Source organism: Lathyrus oleraceus, chromosome 3 (genome assembly GCF_024323335.1).
Source record: "Lathyrus oleraceus cultivar Zhongwan6 chromosome 3, CAAS_Psat_ZW6_1.0, whole genome shotgun sequence".
Taxonomy (NCBI): Eukaryota; Viridiplantae; Streptophyta; class Magnoliopsida; order Fabales; family Fabaceae; genus Lathyrus; species Lathyrus oleraceus.
The window spans coordinates 480,038,510-480,051,185 of record NC_066581.1 but is presented as its reverse complement, the minus strand read 5'-3'; the positions used below and the strand labels follow the sequence as shown (position 1 = coordinate 480,051,185).

General features: G+C 39.4%; 1 protein-coding gene across 1 annotated transcript; it reads right to left on the bottom strand.

The window, feature by feature from the left end:
* Positions 1-4,714: 4,714 nt before the first annotated feature.
* Positions 4,715-5,518, bottom strand: LOC127131741 (uncharacterized). Its single transcript, XM_051060658.1, has 2 exons — positions 5,119-5,518; positions 4,715-5,013 (listed from the first exon to the last, which is right to left on the bottom strand). Exons 1-2 carry the CDS (start codon positions 5,516-5,518, stop codon positions 4,715-4,717), a joined length of 699 nt encoding a protein of 232 aa, XP_050916615.1.
* Positions 5,519-12,676: the final 7,158 nt, after the last annotated feature.

Here is a 12,676-nt window from a genome sequence, read left to right as displayed (position 1 = left end):
AGCTTCATGTTTGTCCACACACCTCAACAAAACCATGTCATAATTCCACTTGTATAATACATCCTCATTCAAGAAGAACTTCGACGCCAACCTCCTTATAGTCCTTTTATCAAGGCTGGAAGCCTCTACCGGGTATTCTTGTTTCTCCAGATACTTTTTGATGTCGAAGAACCAGGGTTTATCATCTGACTCTTCTGCTGTTGTCAGGCAATGCGCAGGTTCATCGAAACGTCTGATTTCAATGTTAGGCTGATGGTTAAGCCATATTAACTTGTACATGGAATCCAAGGTTTCCAAAGCATCTGCCATCTGATTCTCTTCTCGAGGAATATGAGAGAAGGTGATTTTGTCAAATTTTGGGAGTAACTTCAGCATGTAATCCCGGTACGGAATTAGGTTAGCATGTCTTATTTCCCAATCACCTCTGATCTAATGTATCACTATAGCGGAGTCCCCGAATACCTCTAGTATTTTGATTTTTAACTCAATAGCTTCTTCTAGCCCCAAGATGCAAGCTTCATATTCATCCATGTTGTTCGTGCAGGTAAAGCAAAGCTTTGCAGTGAATGGTAAATGAAAATTCTTAGGAGACATCAGCAATGCCCCAATTCCATGACCTATTGCATTTGAAGCACCGTCGAACATGAGAGTCCAACTTCCATTTGGCTCAGGTCCCTCCTCTAGTTCAGAGGCTTCAGCATCTTTAACAACCATGATGTCTTCATCTGGGAAGTCAAATTTCAAAGGTTGGTAATCTTCTAACGGTTGGTGAGCAAGATGGTCTGCTAGTACGCTTCCTTTGATGGCCTTTTGTGCAACATGTTGAATATTGTATTCTGATAACAACATCTGCCATCGAGAAATTCTACCAATAAGAGAAGGTTTCTCGAATATGTACTTGATAATATCCATTTTAGATACCAACCAAGTCGTATGAGTCATCATGTACTGCCTGAGACGCTTAGCGGCCCACGCGGGTGCACAACAAGTCTTTTCAAGTAATGAAATTCTGGTCTCGCAATCATTAAAATTCTTGGTCAGATAATAAATGGCATGCTCTTTTCTACTAGTCTCATCTTGTTGTCCCGATACACAACCCATGGACTCGTCGAGTACTATTAAGTACATGATGAGAGGTCTTCCTTCCGCAGGGGGAATCAAAATCGGCGGTTCTTGTAAGTATTCTTTGATTTTGTCAAAGGCTGTTTGGAAGTCATCATTCCACTCCACGCCTTGATTTTTTCTTAGAAGCTTGAATATCGGTTTGCACATGGCAGTGAGATGTGAGATGAATCTGGCGATGTAATTCAGTCTTCCCAAGAACCCATGAACCTCTTTCTCAGTCTTCGGTGCAGGCATGTTTTGAATGGCTCTGACCTTGTCATGATCCACTTCAATTCCTTTTTGGCTTACAATAAAGCCTAAAAGCTTCCCAGATCGAATCCCCAAATGTGCATTTGTTAGGGTTAAGTCTCAACCTAAACTTCCTCAACCGAGGAAATAGTTTCTCCAGGTTACTGATGTGTTATTCTTCTGTTTGGGATTTGGTAATCATATCGTCAACATACACTTCAATATCTTTATGAATCATGTTATGAAAGAGAGTCACCATAGCACGTTGATATGTTGCCCCAATGTTCTTTAGACTGAATGGCATCACCTTGTAACAGAAGGTTCCCCAAGGGGTGATGAACGTACTTTTCTCCATGTCTTCTGAATCCATTTTAATTTGGTTATACCTAGAGAAGCCATCCATGAAGGAAAATACGGAGAACTGAGTTGTGTTATCCACCAATACATCGATGTGAGGTAATGGGAAATCGTCTTTTGGACTAACTCTATTTAGGTCTCGGTAGTCGACGCACATGCGGACTTTCCCATCCTTCTTTGGTACCGGTACAATGTTAGCAACCCATTGTGGGTACTTAGCGACCTCTAGGAAACCAACGTCAAATTGTTTTCTCACCTCTTCTCTAATCTTGAGAGCCATATTCGACCGAGTTCTTCTTAGCTTTTGTTTGACGGAAGAGCATTCTTCTTTGAGGGGGAGCTTATGGGTAACAATGTCGGTGTCTAACCCAGGCATATCTTGGTATGACCAAGCAAACACATCGGCGTACTCGTGGAGAAGCTCTATCAGTCTTGTCTTCACTGCATCTTGAAGCGTGGCGCCTACCCTTACTTCTTTCTTGTCTTCTTTCATCCCAAGGTTGATAACTTCGACGTCTTCTTGGTGTGGTTGAATGACTTTCTCTTCTTGTTTGAGTAATCTGGCCAACTCTTCAGGGAGTTCACAATCTTCCAACGCTTCGTCTTCGGCTTGGTAAATTGGATAATCAAAATCATGCCAGACCCTTGCAGTGTCGTTATCAATGGTCTCGGTGGTGTTTCTGCATGTTATGATTTATGCAGTTTATTTAGAAAATACGTGCATAAGAATTAATGCCATTTTTATTATAATAAAAAAATTAAAGGAAAGGAACAAAAATTTGAATGCAAATCGCCATTTTATTAATGATAATCAAAACTTTTGTAAGATAAAGGAGGCCCTACAACACGCTACTGTGCCTTGGACAGAGCACGGGGTTTTAATTAAAATAATAAAATTACTTTTGAAAATTTTGGGGATCATCGCTACTGTGCCCTACAACACGCTACGCTGCCTGTCGTATCCAGTTAGCCACCCCCTCTCCATAAGCTTCCTCGTTGATCATCGCCACTTGATTGCCAAAGATATGGCCAGCACTGGTGAATGTCTCTTCTACAAAAGGAATTTGCTCCTTGTTAGGTTGGTTACCGGCTTCATTCAACGATGGTTCATACCCTAAACCAAACTTGTCCCGCTTCTCTCGTACTTCCAACACCTTGCCCTAGTCTTGAGCATTCCCGCTCTCTATAACAACCTTAGCTCCTTGCCACAAGGCCATAGATGGTCCTGATTTTGGTGTCTCATACATCTGCTGAACGGCGATTACATTTACCACCTCCAAGGACTGGAATAGTGTCTCAGTGATCTCGCCATCCACTTCGATATATCGGAAAGTTAAGTGGCTAACCAGGATATCCTCTTCTCCTCCAATCATAATCATATTGTCATTTGTGATGAATTTTAACTTCTGATGTAAAGTGGAAGTGATTGCGCCTGCAGAATGAATCCACGGTGTCCCAAGTAAATAGTTATATCCAGGGTGTATGTCCATGACCTGGAATGTAATAGTGAAGATAGTTGGGCCTATCTTAATTGGTAGGTCAACCTCCCCTATCACTGCTCGTCTTGAGCCATCAAACGATTTTACTATCAGAGTGTTGGGTTTTATATTCATTCCTTCCAATGGTAGTTTTACCAAGGTAGTTTTTGGCATGACATTCAGCGAGGAACCTGTGTCCACTAACACTCTTTACAGTATAGTGTCTATGCATTTTAAGGAGATGTGTATAGCTTTGTTATGATTATTTCCTTCGATCGGCAACTCGTCATCATTAAACCCCAAGAAATTTCCGGTGGTTACACAAGCTATCACATCATCAAATTGTTCCACCGTTATGTCCTTCGTGATATGCGCAACGCTTAGCACCTTCATCAATGAGTCTCTATGTGCTTCTGAGCTGAGCAACAAGGATAACATCGAGATCTTCGAAGGGGTTTGATTCAATTGGTACACTACCTTATAATCACTTTTCTTTATTATCCTCATAAATTCCTCTGCCTCTTCACGGGGTACTGCAGCTTTAGGAGATACATGCATTTCTTGAATTTCCAAATTAGGGACGGGGATTTGGACAGGAGTAGCAATTTCCTTCCCTTTAGTCTTGGCAGAAGTATCAACAACCCTTGGTGCAAACACTCGGCCATTGCGCGTCATTCCAGCTGGTCCTACGACTGAAGTGACATTTGGTTCATTGATAACCAAAGGACGGCCTTCTTGCCCCTGCTTAAAATATTTGGGTTGATATATCCATGGTACTGCCTTCTCGTCCTCATACACGAAGGGTGCTAGAAATTCTATCACCAACGGGTTTATAGGGATTTCCACATTAACTGCGTCATACAGGATGTCAACCACCGATATTTCTTCCTCATTCCTACCTTTGACACGACGCTCGATCTGTAACTCGCCTTGACCAACATTCGTTGGATAAAAATCTTCAACTTTTTATCATTTTCTTCATCAACTAGCTCCACCGGGATTAGACCACTCTTCAACAGTTATGTACCTATCATGGCAATAGGAGTTTGAATTTCTTCAACTTTACGGATCAATTCACCTTTATCACTCTCCTTAATGGCACTGACTGAAGCACCTCCATGTGTTGGCATGAGATTGGTGTTCACGTTTGAGCGTCTTGGAGTGAAGGTGACGACCTTAGCTTTAATTAGGTCTTGTACCTAATTCTGGAATGCAAAACAATTTTCCAAGGTATGGCCGGGCACTCCTATATGAAACTCACAATGGGCGTTAGCATCATATCCTGGTGGATATGGAAAAATAGCCAACTTCAGTTCTCTCAAAGTCAAAAGTCCCTCCTTTTGCAAGTATGGGAATATCTAGCTATAAGGCACTAGTAAAGGGTCAAGTTGCCTTCGCGGGGGACTTGGCTTGAATTGTCTTGGTGGAAGGGTATTTTGTTGTTGACGTTGTTATGGGGGTTGTTGTTGATAAACTTGTTGTTGTTGTAATGGTTGGTCGTAGGGTATAGTTACTACTGCGACGACTTAGCCATATGAAGCTTGTTGCTTCCCCTTGTAACCCCTAGATATAGCCTTTGCATCACCCTCTCTTTTCTTCTGGAAGCCTCTAGAATAATTTTTCGATGCACTAGGGGTTGCCACAACTCCTTGGATCTTTCCATCCCTTAAGCCTTTCTCTATGCGATCTCCAATTGTCACCAAATGCGCAAAGTCCGATGTCGCACTGCTTACCAATCTATCAAAGAAAGGGTCTTTTAGCGTGTCTACAAATATTCCAGTCATTTCTTTTTCCGATAATGGTGGCTCTACCTGAGCAGCCAACTCTGTCCATCGTTGGGCATATTATTTAAATGACTTTTTTTCATTCATGGCCATCCCTTGCAGTTGCATTCTATCAAGTTCCATATCTAGGTTGTATTTGTATTGACGGAGAAATGCATCAGCCAAGTGTTCCCAACTTTGGATCCGCCCTTTCTCTAAGCTCATGTACCATCTTAGAGATGCTCCACTTAAACTGTCTTGGAAATAGTGAATATGCAGCTTGTCGTTTTTGATATGGGCATCCATTTTTCTGAAGTACATTACCAGATGACTTCTTGGCCAAGTTTGGCCTTTGTATTTCTCAAAATCAGGAGTTTTAAATTTAGTTGGTATGACCAAATTTGACATCAGACGCATGTTCATGGCAACGGAACCGAAGATATTATTCCCCTCTGTAGCTTTGATCTTCTTTTCCAAGGCGCGAAGCCTGTCTGCAGCAGGATCTGGAAGAATCTTAGGCTTTAGTTGATCAGGCATATAAAAAGCATCGTACGGGTCATCTCCCATATCATACCCGTACTGAGCAGATGCATAAGAAGGCTATGCACGATCTCCATCCCCCTTGTTCCCTACCGGTATATGAACCAAACTCTTCTTAGCGTGAATGAAGCTTTCGTCTTATTGGATCAATCCTGACGTGTTGTCGTTCTTCCTTGTTCTAATTTCGGCATCCACAACCCTCTCTCTTTGGGCAATTTCCAGCATTGTCTCTAGCAGTTGATCCATCTTTTCTTGAATCGCAGTGATATCTGTCCTCATGGTAGCTTGATTAGCCTTAACTTGCTCCAATGTCATCTTGTAGTTGCTTCACGTCTCGTATCGGTGTTGAATAATCAGCGTTACTGGATAGAGGGTAAGAAGGTTGTGTAAGTCTTTTGAGTTTCTTATGACGAATGACGCATAGTGAGAATGCGAATGCTATGCATATTTTATTTTCAGGGAATCGTTCGAGTTTCATTAGCTGTTAGCAATTCGGAGAAGCAAGAAATACCAAAATAGCAATAATGGAGAAATTTAAACATCATTCATTCAAGTACATAACATAGGGATTTAAAAAGCCCTAATTCAAAATACATTGTCAAAGGACAGAATACAAGACATATGAAAATTAAACTACAGGCTTTCTGGCTCAGAGGTCTTCTAGTTCTTCCTTGAATCTCTTCAATAACCCTCTACAGAGCAAAATGAAATTGATTATGGCTGGAGGAGTGTTATCTTCCTTCAACTCTTCAACTGCGTCTCTTAATTTCCATGGCATGTCTTTAGCTGCCCAATTACAGAATCCCACCAGCCCATCGAGCTTTGCACGGTACTTATCCCTATCCCCTTGCAAGAAGTCTATGGTCTTCTTAAAGGATTCATAATCTTCAATCATATAATCTCGTTCCTTCAACCATATGGAGTTGTCTTGGTGTAATGACTCTAGCTGACTCTTCCAATAACTGGCAGACTCCTTTGCATCTCTTACTTCTCGACATTTCTCCTCCCATATTATGGGTGAGACTCTAGAGGCTTCGGTGGCTACATCTTTGAGTCGGCGCTCTTGATCCGCTTTAGCCTTTGCATGTCAAACAGAAATAGTGAGTTCTTTTATCTGATCCCCAAGTGTGTCTCTTATCATCTTGTTTTCCTTCGTGGCCAGGTGCCACCAATGCCCATTGTCTTGACATTCTTTCTAGGCTTGCCACAGTTGACCCTTAAGAGTATCTAGACAAAGGTCAGCTTGTTCTAGTCCCACTTTGATCTTTTTCCTTTTATGCTCCTCTTTCTTAAACTTTTCCATATTTTCCTGAAGTTGTACATCCTTTCTCTCAAGTTCCCACTTCATTGTGTTTTTCTCATTGGTGACTTGTTAGAGTTTTAACTTCAAATCTTCATTTTCTCTTTCTAATTTTGCCATGGTGGCCTTGAGTTCATCAACCTATTCAACAGGGATATGGGTGAGTTTAGGCTCAGAAGGAGGTACAGGTATCCGAGTGACGAATGGCATTTTGATCACCTCCACCCTTTCCTTTACCCAATGAAAATATGGTTCTTTTGTAATCCCATTAGCTCTTCCCAAATCAGCTCTCCCTTTTCGATTGACCTTCTTCCAAGCCTCTCTGATTCTTTGGAATAAGCTGGGATTCTCAACCCCTAAGTCAAGCAACAAGAAAGCTTCCAAAGATCTCGCATCTGGAGGACCTTCCATTGGGTATCCAAGTTGTCTTAGTGATAGAACCGGGTTAGAATTGACACATCCTTGAGTTCCAATCAGTGGTAGATTAGGAAAGTCTCCACAGCTTAATATGATGTCCATGCCAATATATTCCTTGGAATACCAAGAAAGATCTTCGGATTGGAGTGACCCCAACCTCTGAGGCCAACTAGCGTATGTCTGTTCTACCCAAACACCTGTCTTCGGAAGATGTTCTAGGAACCACTGGTATAATAAAGGAGCACAACAAGCAATCATTCCCTTCTTTTTGATGTACCTATGGCTCATGTAATAGTAAACGTCAGCTAATAAGGTGGGCACTGGATTTTCAGTGAGGAAGACGCCAATAGTAGCCATGTCTATGAAACCATCCATATTTGGGAACAGGATGATGCCATAGATAGCCAAAGCAATAGCAAAGTAACAGGCGTCCCAACTTTCTGCTTTTAATAGGGTATGAGCTCTTTCTAAGAAGAAACCTAGTGAAAACACTTTGGTGTTTCCTTTGACCTCTAGGTTAGCCTTAGCTTCCCTCTCGTCCATGTGAAGCGCTCTAGCAATGACTTCAGGTGGCAAAGATTCATTCACCCCTTCAAACAATGGTTTGTTCTTCATAGGAATCCTAACAAGACGCTCAAATTCTTCCAGCATTGGTGCTAGCTGGAAATATTGGAACGTGAAACACCTTAAAGGCAGGTCGTAGAATTGGGCCAGAGTGACTAAGAATGTATGGTCCACTCTTTGGTTGAGGATGCTGAGTAAATTGCCATAGTTTTTTCCAAAATTGATTATGTATACTGGGTGCATTTGGGATACCAAGTCACGTAAGCTTCTTAGATCTGGATCCTTAAACTTGAAAGAGTAAATGTTTCTTTTGCTTGATTCCATGCTTCTTGAATTCCTACAACTTATGATGCTCAGATTCCTTGGAAATAAAATAATATGAATGTCATGTTATGAATAATGTTTTTTTATGCATGCCACAGGTAAGTCAACATACAGGCCGTAAGCATGGGTATCCTTGATTACTAAGCAAAGTCATCAATCACTATTCAGGAAGGTTATTGTCATGACGAAGGTTCATCCGGCAATGACATCCCTAAAAAGAGTCTCGTCTGGGTGAGGTCTTCGTATGGTCCCAAAGAGGAAAACTCCTAGTGGGTCCATACTACGCAACTCTCGAGTCCAAGGTTCTAACAAGATTCTCAGAGTCATAGATCGGGGTTGAAAATATTACTGTCAGGTAATAATATATCCAATGGATCTCATCTGATTGGGGCTTTCGTATTTACCCAACAAGTATGAAACTTTTTAGGTAAATACTACATAACCGCCGGATATAGTGGGTTAAAAGGTCCATAGAGTCATTGATCCAACTTGAGAATACTATCATCGTGACGAAGACTCGTCGGGCAACAATATCTTAAGAGGATCTCCTATAGGCGGGGTCTTCGTATCATCCCAACAAGGAATACTCCTTGTGGGCGTCCACTACGTAACCACCAACTTAAACTTATGGTTTTTCTCAGACTCGGGTAGAGAGCCTATGTCACGAAGCACCACTAACTAGAGAACCCCAAATAAGACATAGTCAATAAATCACAATACAATAATTATGATAGAATAATAACAGAATAAAGATAACAAACAAAACAAGGTTAACACTCAATACATGAATTGAACTAAGTTAGGCTTCACTCTCTCTTTCTTGGAGCTATTCCCCAGCAGAGTCGCCATCTGTCGCATCTCGAAAAAATATGATTCCTCACGATGGTCGCGGAAAAAATTAGTTCGAACAGAGTCGCCACCGAACTTTATTAATCCCAATTAAGGAATAGGAAAATATCGATAAAACCTTTAAAAAATAGAATAATGGTCGTCGCAACCATATTCGGGTTTGGGATTCGATTACACAAGGGTAAGGTATTAGCACCCCTCACGTCCGTTGTACTCAACGGGAACCTTTTAGTTTAATTTGCGATTTGAATGTTAACTGATGTTGTTTGTTTTCTTAGAGTGAATAAAGATTGAAAATAGAGATGGATGGAAACCTCAAAAGGGGGAAAAGGGAGGTTTTTTATTAGTGTGCTCGCCAAGATCTCGCAATCTCGTGCCTACGTATCCTTATGGTGAAATAAGGAAATCAAAGCATTCGTAGTTCGGGGAACTACGGTTGGTTGGTGTCTTTTAATGAAAAAATGCTTAGATCACGTTCTAAAGGCTAAACGTTGGCTTGTTTACTCTCGACGGAGGATTGAGCACTAGTTTGTTATGCGCGTTAGAAGGGATTAAACAGTGTTCTTTCTGAAAAGAGTTTTAATCACACGGGGGTGACAAGTTGGATTAATATGTTTCGATGTTTTGTTGGATTGGTTTCGGTCGCACGTGAGCGAGAAAGAGGTTTAATGTGTTGAGATATTTTGTTGGACGATGATTACTCGGATAGTCGAGTAAGGCAACTCGTATCCTAATAGTCGAGGAGAGGAATCGAAGACTCTAGACCATCTCCCTTTTCATCCTTAATTGTAAAAAGATTTTGATAATAGTTAAGTTATTTTGAATGGATGACGACTACTCAGATAATCGAGTAAGACAACTCGTATCCTAACAGTTGGGAAAGGGAATAGAAGACTCTAGACCATTTTCTTTTTCATCTGAGTGATTATGAAAATAGGTTTATGTATGGTCATGGGGTTTTTATAATATACGACAAGTACCTGAATGGCTGAGTAAAACAACTCATATCCAAGCATTTGAGGAGAAGAATCGAAGGCTCAAGACAATCTCCTTTTCGTATATTTTATTGTGAAAATGATTTGATTAAGTTATAAGTTGGTGGAAAAATGATAATTGTTTGACTAACCGAGTAAGAGAACTCGTATTCAAACAACTGAGGAGAGAAGTTGAAGGCTCAAAATCATCTCCCTTTTCATTTAGTTTACTCTGAGAATGTTTTGATTTAATCGGGTTTAAGATTTTATGGAGAAACGACAATTGTCTAATTGACCGAGTAAGAAAATTCGTATTCAAACAATCGAGAAGAGGAGTTAAAGGCTTAAAACCATCCCCCTTTTCATTTCATTATTATGCAAATAGTTTGATTAGGTTAAGTTTGGGCGAGTTGGAAATGAAAATTATTTGACTAACCGAGTAAGAGAACTCGTATTCAAACAATCGAGGAAAGGAGTTGAAGGCTCAAAACCGTCCCCCTTTTCATTTCATTATTATGAGAATGAATTAATTTGATTAAGCTTAAACGGATAAGAACGACAACTATTTGACAAACCGAGTAAGAGAACTCGTATTCAAATAATCGAGGGGAGGAGTTGAAAAATCAAAACCACCCCCTTTTTCATCTCCAAATGAAATAGTATTTAATTGTGATTAGGCATTTCAATTTATTTTTTAAGAAAAATACTCGATGTTGGATCGAGGTTTGAATTTGTGTTTGTGGATAAGTTGTATTTTAGTGAATCAATCATCTAATCGATTATTTAATAACCAAATAGGTCTCATTGTAAGGAAGCCCAAGAGTAAGCTATGTGAGGTTGATGGCGATGCGTGAAAGCAATCGACTTACAAGGTTATGGAAGGATGATCTCAACATTGAATTGAGAAGTATGAAATTTTTAAATGATTTAATATAACAATTAGAGTGATTAAGGGATGAAGGTCATTATGAAAATATGCCTTAAATCATGGTTCAAATGAACTTAGGAATTTCACAAGTGAGTTTAATCAAGCACATTCAAGATGATATCTCAAACAAATTTTACAAATTGAAACAATGATTAATTTTAAATTAACAAGTAAAGCATTAAAATAAAAGTTGAGTAAATAAAATAAAAATATTATTATTTTATAGCAATAATACTCTAATATATATTTTACATGTATATATAAAAAAAATGAAAAAAAGAAAATAAATGAACAAGCAAAATATAAAAATAAAATGGGCTTAAAGTGAGAAACTGAGCTCTCTTAGGTCAAAGTTTCAGTGTGAAACTCTAACTTAAGTTTTAGAAATTATTGAGCTTTAGGTAATGATTCTGGTGAGTTTTTGGCAGAGTAACAGTGTATACGTATTTTTTCATCTGGCGTAATGGTTTCATTTATAGGGAAAGAGTGAAGGATACGCGTGTAAAATTCCCCTGAATGATGAGCTGGTGATTTTGGTTAGGATAGATCTGTTAGAAGATCTTGGCACATCCCAGATTTCGTGGGATCCAATTGTTAGTGGGGAGCGACAATTTTGATACCTCTGGTGTATTTCTCTTGTTTGTAATTCCTCTTTGTGGTCCCCAAACTTGTGATATTCATGATAGCAATACTATGAAATAACTATTAATGATTGTTTTCTCTATTTCTTTACATCTTCGTGTGATTCAACCGCTTTTATGATTCCAACTTATGGTTGTTGTTTTTTCTTTGAAGAATTATGGAATAATATGTAATTGATTTTGATTAATCTTGTGATGCTAATGATTTGCCTTCTTACAGGCTATGTACGTGCTGATTCAGGAAGTGATACACGCGCTAGTATGCATTTGATTCACAATGATTTATGGTCCCATGGTCCCTGATCAATGAAAAACTCCTTTTTCAACTAGATGGATTTGCAGCGCGTTGTACCTTGGTCGTGACTTAGTTTCACCAATTAGGACTTAATATTGTTTTGTATTATAATGATCATTTGGGAATAGACTATGTACGATCTCCTAAACTTTATTCCGAGTTTTGTGAAAAAGAAAAGAAACTAAATACATGTGGTACACGTAAACAACCTTTTGGATTATCTTAATCAATTCGTATATACGTTTCAATTGCAACTTAATTTTAGAACAACCCAACTAATAGTAAGCAATGCCTTAGGTAATTATTATGAGACAAAGTGGACCATGAATTTTGCAAACTCGGACTAATCAGGCAATTATCACAAGTAAAATGACATTTAATACTTGCTAACAAGAAAGTGGATTTGGACTATATCGTATGGAAATGACTTGCACCACACCTTAAAATTGCAATATTTATGATGAACATGTTGACATGAATGGGCTTTTAAACCAAGAGATCTTGGGGATAACCTAAATGAGCCTTGTATAACCAAAAAGTCCCAAAATACGCATACCAACCCACGCACAGGTAGTAGCTATAAGAGATGAACACAACAAATTTTTGGATTACTAACAAGGAACTTAAGAGATGAAACACCGTTGAAAAAATGTTGAAAGTTTGATGACACTGAGATTCTTTTAGAATGAACATGTGAGCATTGAATGGGCCTTTGGCTAGGCAAATGAAACCTTACTAGGAATGATGAGAAGTTTGGAGTAGCTTAGGGTTGGGAAACCCTATGAAGAAAGCTGGTCATTTTTTAGGGTTGATGATGTTTTGATCAAGTAAAAGCCTCCAAGTTTTGAGTCTATGTGTCGTGCTCTTTTTTTCTTGGATGCTTAACGAAAGTC

Bases quoted from the DNA above. Each gene is read 5' to 3' on its own strand.
- LOC127131741 (XM_051060658.1), bottom strand. From the start codon at position 5,518: ATGGGAGATGACCCGTACGATGCTTTTTATATGCCTGATCAACTAAAG. The intron at 5,014-5,118 runs GTCAATACAAAT...AACGATGGACAG, and splicing joins CTTGGCTGATGCATTTCTCC to AGTTGGCTGCTCAGGTAGAG.